Raw genomic sequence first — 20,210 nt, 5'->3', positions numbered from 1 at the left:
TGCTGCATTGGCACCTGAGCCTGCCCCCTCGTCCTCAGCACCCCCAAAGGCAGGCTGTGGAAGGAACACGTGCGCAGCCCCACCCGGGGGCCTGTGGCCAAAGCCCAGAGCCCGGAGAGCAGGCGGGGCGGTCTGGGAAGCTGGCCCACGCCCTGCTGGGGCCAGGCCGAGGTGAGCAGGGGAGGCTGCGGGTATTCCTTCGCCAAGGCCTTTGAAAGTCAGGGGTCCCTGCACCCCAGCCTGGGGTCTGGCAAGGGGGCCAGCTAGCTCTCCAACGGCCGTCTTCCCGGGCTACAGCTTTATCAGCCTGGCTGGCCGCTCAGCCTGACGCGGGGCTGCGCAGTGTGAGCCTCTGAGGGCGACAGCCTGCACCCCCGGCACCGCACTGCCCCTCGAGTTCCCGCGGGAACTTGTCCTCTCTGCCGCTGAGCATCTTCCCCCTGCTCCCCGAGAGCCAGGGGCCCTGGGCTGAGGGGCGCTGAGGCTGCCTGGGCTGCATGGGCACTGAGACCCTGCTGGGGAGCAGCTGAAGGACCTGGGCGTGCGGATGGGGCGGCCGGCACCCACCCGGCAGGGAGGCCGGGTCCCGTGGCAGGTGCCCAGCCAAGGGGAGCAGGGCAGACCCCCCTAAAGCTCTACGCAAGGCCCTTCCCCCAGGGTCCAGCGGCGAAGAGGCAAGGACACAGACATCCAGGCAGGAGGGCTCTGTCAGGTTGTTACTGAGACCGAGGCATCCAGGGGCTCCAGGGAAACAGGGGGAGATGGTATTTCGGCACTGATCCGGGCCCCTCCCCCGCCCCCTGCTCCCAGACTTCAGGGCCGGGAACTCGCAGGTTCCGGGGAAAACAGACGTAAAGGCAGAAAGAGCTTCTCCTTCCAGCTTGCTGCCCTCCTGGGACCGGGGAACGGCCATCCTTGGGCACAGCGCCTTGGGCACAGGGCCGTGCCCGTCTGGCAGGCCTGCCCCTCACGCTGCACCCAGGCAGACATTGCTAATCGCTCCAGCTCTGCCCCCGACTCCAGAGGCACCTGCGAAGCCTCCGCTCGTCCCTGCTTGCGCACCTTGACGAAGCTCCGCCTAGGGCGCTAGTCACGGTCCGAGCCCCAGGCGCTACGGGTCTGTGTTGGGGGATGGGGTGGACTAGAGACCACCTTTTGGTCTGTGAGCACAGGATGGGCCCTTGGGGTCCTCTTCCCACCCTCTGTCTGTATCCGGTGGGGGTTAGCAGACCTGGACTGAGGGCAGGGAGGACCCAAGTTCCAGCCGGGGTCCGGGGCCCGGGGCCCAGGGTGGTGCAGGCCCCGGGGGAGTCAGCGGTGTGGGGTGGGGCTGGTCTCCGGCCTCCTGACCAGCTGAGGCCCTGCCCCTAGGGCCCCATCAGTAGATTCCCTTCACTCTCTTGTTGTCGGGGTCAAAGGGCGATTTCACGTGAGCCTGGGCGGGGTAGGTCACCCCCATCCTCTCCAGGCTGTAGCTCCCATTCTTCACGAAGTCCAGGGACACCTAGGAGCAGAGGAGAAGACGTTGTCCCTTCTTGGTGGGCGCTGGGCCCACCCCTGTCTGCTTCTCCGGAGCAGGGTCCGCCTCGCTCCCCATCACCGGGCCAAAGGCCCTCGGACTGGGACCGCCAGGCAGGCAGGCTCTGTCCGCCCCCGGGTCCAGCAGAGCTGAGGTCAGGCAGCGGTTACACCCAGGGCTGGGCCCCATAGAGGGTGTCTGGGGGCTCTGCTCTGGGAACTCGGGGACCCCTCTCTCCTGGCAACTCAGGACTGGGTGAAAACAATGAAAAGCAGACACGGCTTCTGTGACTGGGCTGCAGGGGCGCAGGGAGGGACTTCCGGGCCAGGCTCTGCGGGTGACGCGCACGGTGGCTCAGAGCTCCACGCGGCTGCACGGGCCTCACACCGGAGCAGCGCCACCCCGGACGTGGCCCGTGGTCCTCGGCTCACCCCCGGGCTCCGTCGGCAGGGCCAAAGACGACACTCACCGGCCCGCCGCTGGGGTCCCGGACGTAGCCGTAGGCGAGGGTCTTGTCGATGGCAAACCCGAAGTCGGCCCTGCGGATGTGGCCCACCGCCTGGCCGTCCCTCCAGATGGCCTCCAGGCCGAACATGGGCACTTTCCTGGAAAAGCAAGAGAGAGCTGGGACCCCAGAGCCCCCGTCCCACGTGGCGGGAGAGAGGGAAGTCCTGGGACTCCCACCGAGTGGGGGAGCCTGCACGGGGTCTGGGTGCCTCCTGGCTGGGACCACAGTGAAAGCCTGGCAGGGTCTTTGTCTCTTAGAGTCTGACTGGAGGAAGGGGTGCCCTGCCCCTGTCCCCATGGGCCCTGCTGCCCCCGCTCGGGACGTACCGGCCCGGGGCACTCACTCGTCCACGGTGAAGCACACCAGGCGCCGGCGGAGGCCCTCGGCCCGCTGCTTCTCCAGGGCCTCGCGCCCCAGGAACGGGGTGCTGGACCTCAGCTTGCAGGTGAAGGCCAAGCCCGCCTCCAGGGGGCTGTCGTCCGGCCGCAGGTCCGCATGCCAATGCCGGTAACCTGTGCGGAGGGGGCGCCGTGGCTCAGTGCCCCTGGGCCAGCACCCCCCTGCGCACACGGGCTGGGGCACTGGGGAGGGGAAGGGCCCAGCGGCCCTCAGGGAACTGGGCGCTGAATCGAAACCCAGCCTGGCCGTCTCCACACCAGTGGGCAAGGGCCCTACCTCCCGTCCGAGGGCGGGTGTCAGAGGTCCCCGTCCCTGGGCGGTGGAACACCTGGGTCGTGGGCAGTGGGGGGTGGGGAGTGGACAGTGTGGGGGGCTGTCACGGGGCAGGTGGGGACAGGCGTGGGAACAGGAGCCTCCCTGCCCGCCCCAGGGCTCTGGCCGCCCACCCACACCACATGGACCGGCGCTCACCTTTCTCGATGCTCAGAGAGTCGATGGCCCGATACCCTGCGTTGACGAGGCCGTGCTTCGCCCCCACCGCCATCACAGCCTGGTACACGGGCACGCAGGACGGCCTCGGGATATGCAGCTCCCAGCCCAGCTCCCCCACGAAGGACAGCCTCATGGCGCGTACCTGAGGGACAGTCAGCTCACACTGCTGGGTCTGACAACCAGCGCCACTCCCGGGTGACAGCTCCCTCGTCACCATTATCAGCTGGCCCTGGGCCCGGACCGGCCGCCACCAAAGTGCAGGGGCTCCCAAGGAGGGGTCCCAGGAGCCCTCTGGAAATCGGGGCGAAAGCAGACACGCCCTTCCCAGGCCTCGGCGCTTCTGAGTGGCTGCGTGAGTACCCGGGGGCCGCCGAGCAAATGACCCTAAACTCTGGCTTAAATCAACAGAATGTATCCCCTCCGGTTCTGGGAGCTGACGTCCCAAGTCACGGTGTGGGCCAGGCGCGCTCCCTCCGGAGGCTCTGGGGTGCTTCCCGCCTCTCCCAGCACCTGGGTGCTCCTTGGCCTGCAGAGCCCAAGTCTGTGCCCCCCGGCACGTGGCCTCCTTGGCGTCACTCTAGTCTTTGTCTCTTATCAGGACGCTTGTCATTGGATTTAGGACCCAAGGTCTGGTCTGAGCGCAAGCAGCTGTGACCGGGACAGCTGGTCTCCGGGTGCGTGTGTCCCTCACACCTGTGTACCAGGTGAGCAGATGCATAGAGGCCAGCCCCAGCCTGGGCGACGCCCGTCCGGTAGCATGTGACGTGTCCCGCACACTGGTTGTATGTCCACCACACACCCAGCAACGGGTGTCTGCTTCCAGGCCTTCAGGCAAACCCCGAACCCACAGTGTCCCCAGGGGTAAGGCCTGAGCGCTGGGACCGTCCAGCTCCCAAAGGGACAAAGAGCACAGCCAGTCACGGTCGCCGAGAGCGAGGGGCGGTCCCACCGCTGCCCTGACCACTCAGGGCCGGACGACGTCTGCCCCGGACAGCGGAGGCCAGGCTCCGCCGCGGACCCAGCTCCCTGTGCGCCGGACGCTTTGGCCACACGGCCGCCCCAGGGCCGCATGCTGAGGCTTTGCAAACAGCACAGGTTTGCTCGGAGTTGCCACTTGCCCCCGGTCTCTCAAAAACACTCGGAATTGACACAGAAAACGTACTGTTGACATTTTCTTGCTTCCCTGGTGTGAGCCATGGGCCCCGACAAAGATTGCCTTGTCAACGGGGTTCTAATTTTAGACAGCCTGCCGAGGCGCCTTGGGCTCGAAGCCAATCTCATTCTGAAACGGAAAAATCCTTTTTACAGCCACCCATTAACCGCCCAGGATTGAGGGTTCGTCAAACACGCCCCCAGCGAAGCGAGAGGGAGGCGCGGCTTTGGGGAGCTCACGGTGGGATGAAGCCCCCCCCAGCCCCCAGAGGCCCAGCAGGCGGGGGGGCTGCTGCGTCTGACCCCCTGCACCCCACGCGCAGGCCTGGCCCCGAGGGGCTGAATGAACACTCCCTGAAGGAAGGAGCGGGGAGGCCGACGGACCTCTGCCTCCCAGCTAGGCGAGGGGAAGAGTCTGGGGAACCCCAGGCGCCTCAGTCACAGAACCACCGAGTCCCCAGACAGCTCTCTTTTCCCCACTGAGGCAGGGGGGCCGGGGAAGCCGCACTTGCGAAGGGAGAAGCCGGGTGTGAGGAGTCTGGAACCCGGGCTCTGGGTGGGCCCTCCCGGCCTCGGCACCCCCATCTGACAAATGTGGGGCCAGTGCCTGTGAGCACCCACTTCACGGGGAGCCCGTGACTGGTGCACAGCCATCGGCCTGTATATGTCGGCCTGGATGGGCTTTGAGAGCAAGCCCCAAGAACCCCCCCTGTAAACAGAGCCATCACACTTATGGGGACCAGAGGCGGTGGGTGGGGCCCCAGAACTGTGGACGGTCATCAGGACGGACCTACAGGTTTGCTTAAACCCTTTTCTCACCCTACAGGCCCCCCAAATACTGTTGGAACGAATAAACGGATCCAGCAAGGTTGCAGGATACAAAATCAACGCACAAAAACCGGTTGCATTTCTAAACCTTAACAAAGAACCATCCAGAAAGGACATGAATAAACAAACCCAGTTACAATAGCATCAAAAAGAACAAAAGACTTAAGAAAAAACCCAACCATGGAGGTGAAGGACTTGCACACTGAAGACAACAACAATTTGGTAAAAAATAAATGAATGGGCCCTGGCTGGTTTGCTCAGTGGTTAGAGCATGGCCCCGCAGATCAATGAGTCGCGTGTTCAATTCCTGCCAAGGGCACGTACCTCCGTTGTGATTCGTCCCGGCCCTGGTCAGAGTCGTGTGGGAGGCAACCAGTCGATGTGTCCTTCTCACATCGACGTTTCTCTCTCTCTCTCTCCCTCCCACTCTGCCTGCAGATAAATGAAAAAATATCCTTGGGTGAGGATTTAAAAATAAATAAAATAAAAATAAATAAATGGAAAGACATCCCATGTTCATGGGTTGGAAGACTGGATATCATTACACTATCAATACTACACAGTGTGATCTCCAGATTTAATGGAATCCCTAGCAAAGTCCCAATGGCATCTTTTGCCAAAAAGGAGAACCCCCCCCCCCCCTAAAATTCATGTCGGATCACAGGGGCCCACAAGGAGCCGAAACAATCTTGAGAGAGACGAACACGGCCGGAAGACTCACCTTCCTGTTTCAAACGCTCTACAAAGTGACTATAATCAAAACCGTGCAGGACTGTCATAAAGTCCGACAAACAAACCAACGGAACACAAAAGAGCGCCCAGAAATAAACCCTCGAGCCCGAGGTCGAGTGACCTTCATCAAGGTGCCAAGGCCACCCAACAGAGAGGGGACAGCTCTTCAACAAAGGGGGCTGGAACACTGAGTGGCCACATGCAGAACAAAGCTGGACTCTTCTCGGCACCACAAACAAATATGAACTCAAGGTGGATTAAGGACCCACACGTAAGACCTGAAACTGTACGTCTCCTAGAAGAAAACATGGGGGGAAAGCTTTAGGACATTGGGCGGGGCCATGATCTCTTAGATATGACACCAAAGGCAGAGACAACCAAAGCAAAAACTTTCTAATGGGTCCTGGCCAGTTTGGCTCAGCGGATAGAGTGTCGGCCTGCGGATCAGAGTCCTGGGTTCGGTTCCCACTAAGGGCACATACCTTGGTTGCAGTTTGTCCTTGGCCCTGGTTGGGGTCATGTGGATGGCAACCATTTAGTGTGTCTCTCTCACATCAATGTCCCCCCCTCCCCAACTCTATCTGGAGATAAATGCAAAACTGTCCTCGGGTGAGGATAAAATAATAATAATAATAATAATAATAAAAGAACTTTCTAATGGGATGACATCAAATGTGACAACTTCTGAGCATCGAAGGACACACTCAACAGTGAAAAGGCAGCCTGAAAATGGGAGAGAATATTCACAAATCACATATCCAACGTGGGCTTAATATCCAGGATGTACATAGAACGTGTACAACTAACAAAATAAATGGCCTGACTTGGAAACAAGTCAAGGACTCGAACGGACATTTCTTCAGGGGTGACAGACCAACGGCCAGTGAGCCTATGAGAAGATGTATCACTGACCATTAGAGAAATGTAGAAATCAAAACCACAGCGAGAGACGGCCTCATCTCTATTGGGATGGCTATTATTAAAATATACAGAACAACCCAGAACAGAACCACTGTTGGCGAGGCTGTGGAGAAATCAGCACCCGTGGGCAGCGTCGGTGGGGATGGAAAATGGCGCCATTGTTGGGGAAAACAGGACGGTGGTTCTTTGGAAAATTAAGAAAGGGAACTACCGTATGTCCAGCAATTCCATTTCTGGGTATTTATCCAAAAGTAATCGAAGGCAAGATCTCAGACCAACGTGTGCCCACCCATGTTCACAGCAGCCAAGAGGGGGAAGCGACCCACCCCTCCACGGAAAAATGGATAAACAAAATGCAGTTCACACACACAACGGAATATTACCCAGCCATTAAAAGGAAATTCTGCCACCTGCTACAACAGAATGAACCTTGAGGACATTGTACTGAGGGAAATAAGCCAGGCACAAAAAGACATGTTCTGTGTGATGCCACTTCTAGGTGGTATCCAAAGTGGTTCAAGTCACAGACCGAGGGTAGAATGGTGGTTATTAGGAACTGGGGCGGGGGGGGGGGGTAATGAATGTAGAGTTTGGGGTTTGCAGGATGAAAATGGTGTGATCTGTTGTGAAGGTGCTTAACATTCGGAACCACATGCTTTAAAATGGCTAAGCTGATAGAAGCAAACGAATCACCGTTCTGTCCATGGGTGGGCGTCGATAGCCCAGAGGGACCGGAATCGGTCCGTTCCAGACGTTCTGGGTGCCAGGAGCGAGGGCGAGGGGATGTGAACTCCGTCAGGACCACACAGTGCTCTCCACGACCCACTCAAATATTTGGGGGTGGACGGGGATATGCTCAGGTTCCAGTGAAATGTGGATTGGGGGGCTTGAGCCCTGCTTGGTGCATCACCAGATTTCCTTGGAGAGGACTCGAGTCCACGGAGTTGCTGAGTCCCTGCCTCAGCTTGGATTGAAGACCACGCAGGTGCCCGGGGCAGGGGAGGCCACGCGCTCCCGTGGCTGTTCCGGGCACGTGCGTCACCAGAACAAGCCCGGAGTGCGCCTCTCTGGGTGAGTTCCAGGGAGGGCTCAGGCAGCTGCGCCCACAGATGCAGGCCAGCATGTCCAACCTTTTCAGATCACATTAGCTCCCGGAGGTTTTACACATTGCCCGGGCATTTGGTTGTGTAACAGCACCCCGGACACAGCAGGCCATCCGCCAAACTCAGTCACCCCTTAAATGATGAGGACCCCAGAGGCAGGAAATGGGCAGGGACCAGAGCACGTGCAGCTTTCTGCAGGGACCCTGGGGCCCCAGCCTGCAGGGGAGGGAAGACGCTAGTTGGTGGTATGTTCAGAGAATCCTCATTTTAAAAACCCTCTGAAGGTTTAAAAACCTTCCAAAGACGTCCTTGGTTCTAAACACATTCTGCTATGGGGTATGCAAGCCCTGCCGGTGTCTGGCCCAGAAGGCTAATGTGTGGTGGTGGTGATGATGGTGATGGTGGTGATGGTGGTGATGGTGGTGGTGGTGATGGTGGTGATGGTGGTGATGGTGGTGATGGTGATGGTGGTGATGGTGGTGATGGTGGTGATGGTGGTGATGGTGGTGGTGGTGGTGGTGGTGGTGGTGGTGATGGTGATGGTGGTGTGGGGGATGGTGGTGATGGTGGTGTGGGGGATGGTGGTGATGGTGGTGATGGTGGTGGTGGTGATGATAGTGGTGGTGTTGGTGGTGGTGGTGGTGGTGATGGTGGTGTGGGGGATGGTGGCGATGGTGGTGATGGTGGTGTGGGGGATGGTGGTGATGGTGATGATGGTGATGGTGGTGATGGTGGTGGTGATGGTGATGGTGGTGATAGTGGTGGTGATGATGGTGGGGGGATGGTGGTGATGGTGATGGTGGTGGTGGTGGTGGTGACGGTGGTGGGGGATGGTGATGGTGGTGATGGTGGTGGTGGTGGTGGTGGTGGTGGTGGTGGTGATGGTGATGGTGGTGTGGGGGATGGTGGTGATGGTGGTGTGGGGGATGGTGGTGATGGTGGTGATGGTGGTGGTGGTGATGATAGTGGTGGTGTTGGTGGTGGTGGTGGTGGTGATGGTGGTGTGGGGGATGGTGGCGATGGTGGTGATGGTGGTGTGGGGGATGGTGGTGATGGTGATGATGGTGATGGTGGTGATGGTGGTGGTGATGATGGTGGGGGGATGGTGGTGATGGTGATGGTGGTGGTGGTGGTGGTGACGGTGGTGGGGGATGGTGATGGTGGTGTGGGGGATGGTGGTGATGGTGGTGGTGGTGATGGTGGTGGTGATAGTGATGGTGGTAGTTGTGGTGTTGGCAGTGGTAGTGATGGTGGTGGTGGGGTAATGATGATGATGGTGGTGGTAGTCGTGGTTGGGAGTAGTGGTGGTAGTCGTGGTGTTGGGAGTGGTGGTGATGGTGGTGGTGATGGTGATGGAAACCAATTTTCCCAAATAAGAGTAAATGAAAGATGTGATGCTCAAATCACATTTCACAAACTTGACCCTCTTTGAGGATCTAAAAAGCTCCATGGAAACCGTCCAACCCTCGGGGTTCTCAGCCTTCGGGACGCTGGATCGACCACAGACCATGCCCAGATGCCCCTCAGAGGGAAGCACACCTTCCCGGCTGACCTGGAGTCAGACTTCAAGCTGCTAACGAAAGCTGTAGGTCGACCCCAGAAAGACCCCGCCTGCACCCACAGACAACGGCAGGGCCGCAGAGCGGGACACCCAGCCCTCCCTGCAGAGAAAGGACGGGGTTCTCCTGGAGGAGATTCCGGGATCTCCGATGCACACGCCCCGGGGTCCCTCAGCGCCACCAACCTCATTCCAACCACACCCTGTCCTCACACTCGTAGCAAGAAGACATCACTGCCCACCACGGGACATGCTGAGTTGTGACTGCAGGTGTCTCAGCTCATGCTGCCCCATTCCCGGGGGCCACGGTGAGTTTGCACAGGCTGCGACGAGACACGTTAGGCTGCAGCCATCGGGCAAGTCAGTCCCCACAGAGCTGGGCCTCGTCCGGAGCCCCTGACAGCGAGGGCTTCACACCGCCAGGAAAAGAAATTCAATGTCCTTTGACCTGAGATGAATCTTCAGTAGAAAACTGCTTTATCACGTCCCGCGCTGAGCGTCCAGCCCGCGCCTGCTGCCCTGCAGAGGGGCCCTGTCCCCGCCGAGGCACGGGGACACCACGTCTGTCCTGGCAACCACACCGGGAGAGCGTTTCCCACCGGGACCTCGATGGCCTCGAGGCCAACACGTGGGAAGCACGGACATCTGGTCAGTTGGCTGCTGAGGGGACAGCATCCCCACCCTCTGTTCTTCCTCTAGGAATGCAGGATCATGGACGCCTGGGGCCGCTCCAAACATCTCGGAGAATTATTGCAAAACAGTGACATCGCTCAGCTGGGTCGCCCGCCCGCTGGTGGCTGGGAGCGCGGGAGCCGGTAGGCAGCAGCGGGGGCCTGCCCACCCGTCTCGCCGGTCTGCACAGCGGGACCGGGAGGCTGACTGCACAGCACACATCCCTCTCCTGCATCTGCTTGGCCGGCGTCCAGCGATCTCCCATAAACACTTGGCCCGGGCCTCGCTCCGGCCCCGGCGTCTCTTCACGACGAGGGAGAGGGCCGCCAACGTGTGCCGAAGCCAAGACGAGCTCTTCGTTAGGAGCTGAAATCCTCTGGACCCAGGAGAGCGCGGGTGTCCGCACAGATGTGTGGGCTGGTCCAGAAAGGACTGCAGACACTGTCTAGCCTTGGCGCTGCAGAGGGGAAACGGAGCCCCGAGGGGCAGCCCCCACGAAGGCTGGGACAGACTGGGAGCCCTCCTGCCGGGGCCCAGCTCCGCGGAGCACTGGGCGGGCTGCTCCCGGGCCCTCGGGTCTGTGCTGACCCAGCTCCCACCTCGAGCACGTCAGGGAGCCCCCGGGACCAGCCAGTGAGCCCTGATGACATCACATCTGAGATCGGCTGGTCTTCCCTAGCAGCGAAGCAGCCAAGGCTGTGGGGACGGAGACGGCTCTGCTGGCCACCCCAGGGCACCTGGTCCTGCCAAGGGGCCAGGAGGCAGAGGGATGGGGGGATCCTGTGGGAATGAGGGGAACCTGGAGGAGGCAGTGGGTGGGGTGTTGTGCTAGAGTTCAGGCCAGCTGCTCTGGGCCCCTGCCTTGCCCACTGTCCCCTGGGGCAGTCGCAGGGCAGAGCCCCCCTGTGGCCCGGGTACCCCTCATTCCCCGGCCTCCAGGTCTCTCCACCATCTGCGTTTCTCTTGCCAACTTGGCTCTCCCTCCTCGAACACGTTCCCGGGACCCTCCTCTGTGTCAGCTCCTTGGGGACCGGCCACCCCACCGCGGCCCATCCAGGCCACTCCCAGTGCAGGCTGGGCTGTGGCTGCAGGTTCTTCCCGACCCCAGCCTCACCCAGGCTCTGGGCTCCTGGATGGGGGGCTGCAGCGGCCACCCCGGAGTCCCCGCTCAGGGCTGGGCACCTGGCCGCTCCCGGAGGACCTGTCCCAGTAATTCCAGGTCCAGGCTGGGGTGGGGATGGGGGACGGCGGAGAAAGTGCCGCGCTGGCAATAGATCCTACAGTTTAGAATAAAATCCTAGAACTCGCAGAGAACCCAGGCTGGCTGAGTGTGCGTGAACAGTGCGAGCCTCCGCCGGCCGGGGACACAGCAAGGCCCCTTCTCTGTCCCCTCCCTCCCCCAAAGGCCCAGGACAACACTGAGGAGGGGACGGAGAACACCAAACCCACCTCGGGTGACCCGCAGTGACGGTCTCTGCGTTCCGGTTCTGAGGGACCTGTCCCAGGTCAATGACCGGAGTGGTAGGGGCACTGTGGAGGGACACTCGCCACGGGCTCTTCTGAAGAGGCAAGATGGCCCCAGCGGCAGTGTCCAAGCACAGGTGCTCCTGGGCTGAGCGAGGATGACCTGGCGTTCAGAGTGGCTCCCAGAAAAGACTTCGGAGAACAAGAAGCCGACTGCCCGTTGCGAGGGAATGAGGCCGTGTACACAGATGCACAGAGGGTGGTCCTGCTTCTGGGTTAGCATTCAGTCAGGGGGGGGGGAGCACCCTGCAGCCTGTCTGTCTGTCTGTCTGTCTCTCTCTGCCCCACCCCCACCCCGTTACGGCTGCCTTGACTCGTCCTCATTTGGCAAATGCTTCTGAGAGTTCCAGTGAAACGCTGCATCCCACACGGACAGGCGAGCTGTAGGCCAATTTCTCCTGGAGGCTGCTTAGCGACCCCCACCCCTGCCGGGACGACACAGGGAGGTCGAGGGTGGCGCCCGAGGGGTCGGTGCGGGGAGGTCGCACCCAGGCCCACGCGCACAGTGGGCTGGAAACAGGAACACATGCCGTGGCAGTAAAACCCTTCTTTCTGGATGGAGCTGGCCAGCCAGGCCTGGAGGAGGGGGTGCAGAGGGGCTCCACACGTCCTGACCCCTCCCCCACCCGGGTCCCCAACGGCCCCTCCCGCCCTGCCCGCCGGTCACCCTGGGGAGAGACCCGTCCCGAGGCCTGGCTTTGGCTCCCCCAGTGGCTCCTGAGCCCTGCAGGCCAAGGTGCAGCCAGACAGCCCGGCCAGGCCCGGGGAGGCGGCCAGGGCGGCCCCAGGGGCAGGAGACAGCTGGGCCCACCGTCCGAGACCACGTTCCAGGTGCCTCGTCAGAGTGCCTGGCTGAGAGGGCCGTGTTCCCACCTGGGCCTCTCCCCACCACCCCCGGAACCACACACAGGCTGAGCGGGCGCCAAGCCCCGCCGCTCCCCCGCCCCCTTCACAAACCAGAACCCCGTCCCAGACCAGGCTGCGTGCGGCCCGGACCCCTCGAGCGGCGCTGGGGTAGGCGGGGTGCCCCCAGGACCTGGGGTCGAGCTGAGTGGCTCTCTCAAAGTGCCCACCCTCTCTGGTCCCCGAGAACGCCTTGCACTGAGGAGGCAGGAAGCAAGCTAGACAGAGACCCCCCCGGCTTCCTGCTCCCCCAGCGCGGCCTCCAGAGGCCGGCGGGAGCGGAGCCGGGCGGGAGCGGAGCCCGGCCAGCCTGCTGGGCCCCGCTCTGCACCGCGGCCTTGACCTCAGTTTCCCTCTGGCAGCCTCCTCGCCGATGTCATCACAATGCTGTTCATTTGCTAACAGGACCCAGACTCATCCCGACCTCAGACCCTCCGCAGGCCGGGGTGGCTCCGGACCAGCGTCCCGCGGACTCGCCCCGCCCAGCCCCAGGGGAACACAGGATGAGAACAGGGCTGTCTGTCCGTCCGTCCGTCCGACCCGTCCTCACTGTCACATCCGCAGACGTGTGCGCCCTTCATGTTTCGTTGGCCGGGCGGCCTTGGGCAGCCCCTCGACCTCTCTGAGTTCAACTGGAGGCAACATCTGTCCTCGGGGGCAGTGTGGAGCCGCCCGCTAAGCGTCACCCTGCAGCAGCGCTGTCCACGGGTGCGCTGTCCCCTGGGGACACTCGCTCAGTCTGGACACATTTTGGGGCATCATAACGGCTCCTGGCCTGAAGTCGCTGGAGGCCAGGGATGCCGCTCAACACCCTAACCGCCCGGGGACGGAGCGTCTGTTCTGAGGCGTCGGGGCCGCGGCCGAGGGGCCTGCGGGGGAGTCTCCGCGCCGCTGTGGGGTCAGGGGGACGAGCTTCGTGCCGTGTGCTCAGACAGTGCCTGGGACGGTGGCCCGCAGCCAACAGTGGCTGATGTCGCTTTACCGTCTGCTTTTCCCGTGGCCTCGGGAACCGAGCGCAGAGATCACAGTCCCTGATGTTCAACAAGGACAGAAAAGGGGTGTGCTGGGGTCCCTAGGAGGCCGTTGCTGACGGAGCCCTGACCCCGTCCACGGTCTCAGGAGCTTCGGGTCCTGGGTCCCGGCCTCTCTGCACTGGAGGTGGGGGTGCCCCTCAGGACCAGCAGCCCCGCTTCCCACACCCCAGAAGCTGGGTACACGGGAGGGAGTCACAGCGGAGGGCGAGAACCTCCTCAGAGGACACGGGACCTGCGGCGGCAGCGCACCTGCTCAGCTGTCCCAGCCCCGTCCTCCAAGGAGGCCGAGGGAAGCACGTGTCGCCCCGACTTGGGAGGGTTACCTGCACCTCTGAGGAGGGGCACTGCGGGCGGCTGAGCCAGTGGCATGACTAACCCTGCCTCCCTGGCAGAAGCCTGGGACGGAGCGCTGGTGTGCCAGGCACCGGGTGGAGTTCAACTGATGCCCGGCCCAGAGCTGTTACCCCTTGGCGGCCCTGACAGCTGGGGGGCAGACCGTGGTCTCTACTTCACAGTGGGGACCGAGGCCCTGGGAGGCAGACAGACTTGCCCAAGGGCACTGGGGTTCCCAAGTCCCAGCCCTTGGTGTGTTCCCTTCCAGCACGTGGCTGCCACCCACCGCCCAGGGGACGGCTGGTACCTACCAGGTGCCCGGCGGCTCTCACCAGCTTGTGGGTGGAGAAAGGGAAGGCCTCGTTGCTCAGGTCTGCGTCCAGCACCTCCTGGAGCACGGCCCGGCTGGAGCGACACAAAGCGGGTCAGTCGGTCACTCAGCAAGCTCTGCCCGGGCACTGGGGCCGCGGGTGAGCAGGACAAATCCCTGTGCCCACGGGGCAGACTGACAACACGGTATCAGTGAAGCCCACCAAGACGCACAGACACGAACGGCCCGATGAGGCCGCCCTCGGCGGTAACGGTGAAAGAGCAGCAGACCCGGCGGAGACCAGACCGCAGACGCTCTCCGGGGGCTCCTTCCTCGGGTGGGCGATCCGAGGCCCGCCCGTTACCTGCCTATTGTGTGAGCTCCTCACTCCCCTGCCCCGCGGTGCCCAGCAGTCTGGGTGTCATGCCCGATGGACTGCCGAGATCGCCCTGTCTGAAAACCCTGCCCCTTCGCCCCCCCCCCCCCGGCCTTAGTCCACCCCACCCCCGCACCCTCCCCACCCCCGCACCCTCCCCACTCCCACCCGCTTCCCCTGATGCCGCCCTTTGTCACTTTCCAGGTCTTGGCTCAGCTGCCTCCTCCTCCAGGAAGCCCTCCCTGACTGCTCCCACATGGTTATACCCCCACCACACCAGGAGCCCCATGCCAACAGGGCCCCAGCCTGACCTGCTTGGCACAGAGAGGGCGCTGGGCAAATGGACTGACCGAGAACAGCCTGACCTGGCACTGCAAGGCGAGCTCCTCACTGGCAGGAGGTGACCCCCCACTTCCGACCAGCAGGGGTTCTCAAGGGTGCTGGGCTGCAGGGTGGTGCTGCCCACCCTAGTGCCCACCCCCACAGGGCTAGGAACTGCCTGCCCACGCCAGCCCAGGTGCCCAGCTCCTGTTCTCATAGAGCACATCCTGTCTGCGGCTCCAAGGGCAGCTGGGGCCAGGACACACCCGTGTCTTCCCCACAGACCCAGGGCTAGAAGGGGCTCGGCAGCACCAGGGGCCAATCCAGCCCATGTCCAGTGGGCGAGGTGGCACCCAGGTCTACTGAGTTCCGTCCTGAGAGCAGGTGGCTGTCCCTCCCCTAGGGTGCCAGCAGGTGGCACTGGAGGGCTCGGGCTCCGGGCCAGAGACTCCGGTCCAAGTCCAGCTCCTCTGCCCCTGGGGCCAGGGGGCCAGCTCACAGGTCCTTCCGAGGACACTGCGAGAAAGCTCATGTTGACCATTATGACAGTGATGTTTACCTCTGTGCCATCGCCACCAGCCACGTGGCCACTTGCGTTTAAGTTCATTAACATTTAAAAACTCAGTCTCACCAGCCACAGTCAGAGGCTCCGTGGCCACACAAGGCCGAGGGGCTGCCTCCTGGGCCTCGTCACGGAAGGTTTCCCGAAAGTTCTATCAGACAGCGGTTCCCAATATCTGGGTTCTGGGAAACGCTCCCACGGAACTCAGAAAGTGAGGCCCTGCCCTGGCCGGTTTGGTTCAGTGGTGAGAGCGTCGGCCCGTGGACCGAGGGTTGTGGGTTCGATCCCCGGCCCTGGTCGGGGTGCATGAGGAAGGTGACCGATTGATGTGACTCTCTCACATCGATGTCTCTCTCTCTCCCCCTCTGTCTCCTCTCTCTGAAATTCAATGGGAAGAGTATCCTCAGGTGAGGATTAAGGGGAAACAAAGAAAGTGTAGCCCTGATCAGGGGCAGTGGGCGCATCATCATTCACACAAGAGACTGGTCATTTTTGAGGGAGAGAGGACACCTTGGGGAGAAAGGTGAGGAAGTCCCGGGAGGGGCGCGTCCTCCTGCACGGCAGCGGTCACTCACCCGCCGGAGCAGCTCACAGCGAGGCCAGATGAGGCTGGCGTGTCCCCTGGGTGCCTCGATCTGTCTGTCCGCACCCCGCGCTTCCCCACGCTGAAAACAGCCGCCCCCTGTCCTCTGTTCAGTGCCCCCACCCAGCGGAGCAGCCTCGCCCCCTCCGACCACACCTCCTGCCGCCCTGGGTCTCCACGGGCAGCCCGAAATCAAACACTCGACCGTTCGAGTACATGACTGCTCAGACTCAGTTCTGTAGTTCAGCAAGCAGGGACTGTGTGCCCGCCATGTGCCCTGAGCAGTACCATGAAGGCAGCCACCCTGGCCTGGGAGGGAGGCCAGCCAGCCCGGACCAGCTGGGGGGGGGGCACAGGGTGGAAAATCTCAGGCACCGGTTGGTGGCTTTTAACTCCCCACCCCCTGGGCTCCTCCTCCAAAGCCCAGACCGACAGACCTTCCAAAGCGCACACCTGCCCGTGTGCCCCTTTGCCCAGCACCCTCCTGTCCCAGGGCCTTCTGGGCTGTGACTCCTCATGGGTGGGGACATTCTGCAAACACTCATAGAATGAACGAACGCGCGGAGGACCCGTCCGCAGAGCAGCTGCAGAGGTGTGCAGGGAGGTGTTCAGAAAGGCGCAGGTGACTGCTCAGTGCACGCTATTAGCCTCAGCCCGCGGAGCAGGTAGGGCCTGGCCTGGCTCTGCCCACGCCCAGAAGGTGTCTGTAATTCTGAGACTGCATCAGGGATCCAGAGACCCCTCGGAGGCCCTTTTGTGACCCCCGAACCCTCAGATACGGTTCCGTGCTGGTCACATGAAGGGTTTTCCTGCCTGTCAGTGCTTTGAAAACGACTGGTCCCACAGGTGTCTCTAGCTTCGCCAGCTCGTTTAGCTCACCAGAGTATCCCATCCCAGACCAGGAGGTGGTCCTGCCCACGGGTCCCAGTAGGAGGGACTAGGGTCAGGGCCCCGGGTGCCCCTCCTCACCTGGCTGGGCCCTGGATGCTGATCATGCCCAGGTCCTCTGAGCTGTCAATGAGCTGGCACCGGAACCGCTGGTCCTGCAGCACCGTGGTGATGTGGGACCAGTTGTGCTGGGCCACGGCCCCGCCCACGGCCAGGTAGAAGCCGTCCCCTGGAAGGGAAGCGGCAGGTGAGACGGGTTGTGGGGGGGAGGCGGGCAGCGAGGGTGCCGGAGGCCTCCGGGTGCAGAAAACAAACGCCTTTTCCTTGAAAGTGACCGAGAGCCCAGTGACCGTCCCCAGGGCCCTAGATTCTCCCCGCACACAGGACAAAACACAGGACCTCCACTGGGGGCAGGGCCAGGTGGGGGGCCCCTGAGAGCTGCACACGCCCAGGGAGCACCATTCTGGGAGAATCTAGGCTTTCGTCACTTTTCAAACGGTTTCTGATGCGGGAAAGTGTGAGAGCCGACACGGTCTCACCACGGAGACTGGCCCCACGTCAGCCAGTGCTGGGCAGCCTCGGGCATGTCACCTTTCCTCTCTGAGCCTCGAGTCCTCACCGGCTGCCGTTCTCTCCATGTCCCCAGGCCCCCAGCCCCGGTACCCCACCTCGCCCCCAGCAGGCCTGGCAGAGGCTGGGCACTGCGGGACCTGGTCTCCTCCCGACAGCCGTCTCATCAAAACACCCAAAGGGCGCCCGGCCGGTGTGGCTCAGTGGTTGAGCGTCGACCCTGCACCAAGAGGTCGTCGGTTCAATTCCCGGTCAGGGCACATGCCCAGGTTGTGGGCCCAATCCCCAGTGGGGGGTGTGCAGGAGGCGGCCAATCGATGTTCTCTCTCATCCATGTTTCTCTCTCCCTCCCTCTCCCTTCCTTTCTCTAAAGTCAATAAAGAAAAGAAAATTAAAAAAAAAAAAAACAGCCCTGGCCAGTTTGATTCAGCAGTTGGAGCATCAGCCTGCAGATCAGAGAATCCTGGGTTTGGTTCCCGCTAAGGGCATGTACCAAAAACAAAACAAAACACCCAAAGGGCTGGGTCCTGATGCCGGTGGACAGGGCGTCAGAGGGAGAGACTCCAGGGTCTCTGGGCGCACTGGGCGCTGTGGGCTGTGGGCTGTGGGTGCGCTGGGCGCTGTGGGCTGTGGGTGCACTGGGCGCTGTGGGCTGTGGGCGCGCTGGGCTCTGTGGGCTGTGGGCTGTGGGCTGTGGGCTGTGGGTGCGCTGGGCGCTGTGGGCTGTGGGCTGTGGGCTGTGGGTACGTTGGGCGCTGTGGGCTGTGGGCTTCATTTCTACTTTTCAGTACTGCGGGGTGTTTCCTAGCGCCTGGATCATTCCTTTTGCGATAGAAGAGATTGTTCAAAACCACAGCCCAGATGGGCAGCTGCTCTGCACACAGCCCTGGCCACACGTGGACCACTGTGTCCTCCTCCTGACTCACGGGCGGGCTGATGGGACCAGTGCAATTCAGGCGTGTGCAGCACACGCATGCGTGATGCACGCGCACATTCAGATCAGAAAATCAAGTCTGTGTGCCAGCTCTCGTGGGCAGTGTGTCCCGGGCTAGGGTGCACCCCACAGGGCCCGGGCGTGACTCGTGGGCAGTGTGTCCCGGGCTACGGTGCACCCACAGGGCCTGGGCGTGACTCGTGGGCAGTGTGTCCCGGGCTACGGTGCACCCCACAGGGCCCGGGCGTGACTCGTGGGCAGTGTGTCCCGGGCTACGGTGTACCCCACAGGGCCCGGGCGTGACTCGTGGGCAGTGTGTCCCGGGCTACGGTGCACCCCACAGGGCCCGGGCGTGACTCGTGGGCAGTGTGTCCCGGGCTACGGTGTACCCCACAGGGCCCGGGCGTGACTCGTGGGCAGTGTGTCCCGGGCTACGGTGCACCCCAAGGGCCCGGGCGTGACTCGTGGGCAGTGTGTCCCGGGCTACGGTGTACCCCACAGGGCCCGGGCGTGACTCGTGGGCAGTGTGTCCCAGGCTACGGTGCACCCACAGGGCCCGGGCGTGACTCGTGGGCAGTGTGTCCCAGGCCACGGTGCACCCACAGGGCCCGGGCGTGACTCGTGGGCAGTGTGTCCCGGGCTACGGTGCACCCCAAGGGCCCGGGCGTGACTCGTGGGCAGTGTGTCCCGGGCTACGGTGCACCCCACAGGCCCTGGGCGTGACCCGGGCAGCCCTTCTCCTGAGTCACCTGCAAACCCCCTGCCAGGCAGCTGTTTAATTCGATTCCAGGAAAACCACCTCTGGAACCAATCGGCACCTCCCTTCCCCTTGTGAGGGGCAGACTGGCGAGGCCCCACTCCCCAGATGGGGAAACTGAGGCTGAGAGAGGGGTTCCCCCGCCGCCTGGCACCCCCAGGTTCTCACGGATTTTATAGCCGGCCAGCGGAATGGCCCGGCCCAGGGCCTAGCACCCTCACTGCGGTCCCTCTGACCTGTCCCCACAGCCAGACTTGCTCGCTAAGGATGGCACTGGGCCTGGGCCTGGGCACGTCCTCTCCCGGGGGATGGAGGCCAAACAGGTTCCCACCAGCCCTGTGACCTTCCCGCCAGCAGCTCCCACCGTCCTTCCGAGCTCAGGGCAGATGGCACCTCCTCCAGGGAGCCTTCCTCACGCTGGCCCAGCTGCTTCCCACGGCCTCCCCTGCGCCTGCCCTTTCTCGGGGCACCTCTTACCTTCAAAGGCGGGGGCCAGGGCGGAGGCCTCGGGGCCGGGGGCCAGGCGGCTGACGGTCAGGTCGCTCTCGGTGCCGCCCTGCGGGTTCAGCATGCAGGTGTACACCGTGGAGCCTGGGGCAGAGGGGCCTGGTCGGTGCCGGCCCCGGAGCGCGGGCGCCGCTCGGCACAGGGCCACGCGCGGGGGTCGAGAACCGCGTGGCCGGACGCCCGGAGGGACCCCTCAGCTCGGTGAGGCCACCATGCCCGGTGGCCTAGAAAGGGACGAGCAGGTCACCCCACACTGTTACCCTGGAGAAGAAGCGGGAGGGAAGCTTCTTTCTCCTTGAACTGTCTCGACATTGACTCCCTGGGGGCCCCCAGGGTCACACCTCGTTCACTGGGTGCTCCGAGCTCCCTGCCTGGCAGCAGAGGCTCCGGAAATGTCTCTAGATAAGCGAGTATATGATGGAGGCTGGGGGGATGGGCACATGGATGGGGGGTGGGCAGAGGGGGTGCGGGGCTGAGGGGTGCATGGACAGGGAGGGGGAAGGTGGGCAGAGGGGGTGCGGGGCTGAGGGGTGCATGGACAGGGAGGGGGAAGGTGGGCAGAGGGGGTGCGGGGCTGAGGGGTGGATGGACAGGGAGGGGGAGGTGGGCAGAGGGGGTGCGGGGCTGAGGGGTGGATGGACGGGGAGGGGGAAGGTGGGCAGAGGGGGTGCAGGGCTGAGGGGTGGATGGACGGGGAGGGGGAAGGTGGGCAGAGGGGGTGCAG

The 20,210-nt window shown here is 62.8% G+C and overlaps 1 protein-coding gene across 5 annotated transcripts in view; it reads right to left on the bottom strand.

The window, feature by feature from the left end:
- Positions 1 to 707: 707 nt before the first annotated feature.
- SARDH (sarcosine dehydrogenase) overlaps positions 708 to 20,210 on the bottom strand; it is a 48,233-nt gene continuing 28,730 nt past the window's right edge. For all 5 annotated transcript variants that reach the window (XM_036260396.1, XM_036260395.1, XM_036260398.1 and 2 more), the window contains 7 exons: positions 19,457 to 19,570; positions 16,800 to 16,947; positions 13,990 to 14,083; positions 2,898 to 3,060; positions 2,371 to 2,539; positions 1,989 to 2,124; positions 708 to 1,504 (listed from right to left, as the gene is read on the bottom strand). In XM_036260396.1, the coding sequence (XP_036116289.1) occupies positions 1,379 to 1,504; positions 1,989 to 2,124; positions 2,371 to 2,539; positions 2,898 to 3,060; positions 13,990 to 14,083; positions 16,800 to 16,947; positions 19,457 to 19,570 (950 nt within the window). In that variant the 3' untranslated portion in view covers positions 708 to 1,378. The remainder of the gene's footprint in view (positions 1,505 to 1,988; positions 2,125 to 2,370; positions 2,540 to 2,897; positions 3,061 to 13,989; positions 14,084 to 16,799; positions 16,948 to 19,456; positions 19,571 to 20,210) is intronic.

Source organism: Molossus molossus, unplaced genomic scaffold, assembly GCF_014108415.1.
Source record: "Molossus molossus isolate mMolMol1 unplaced genomic scaffold, mMolMol1.p scaffold_m16_p_14, whole genome shotgun sequence".
Lineage (NCBI taxonomy): Eukaryota > Metazoa > Chordata > Mammalia > Chiroptera > Molossidae > Molossus > Molossus molossus.
This window is presented reverse-complemented; position numbering and strand designations above follow the sequence as displayed.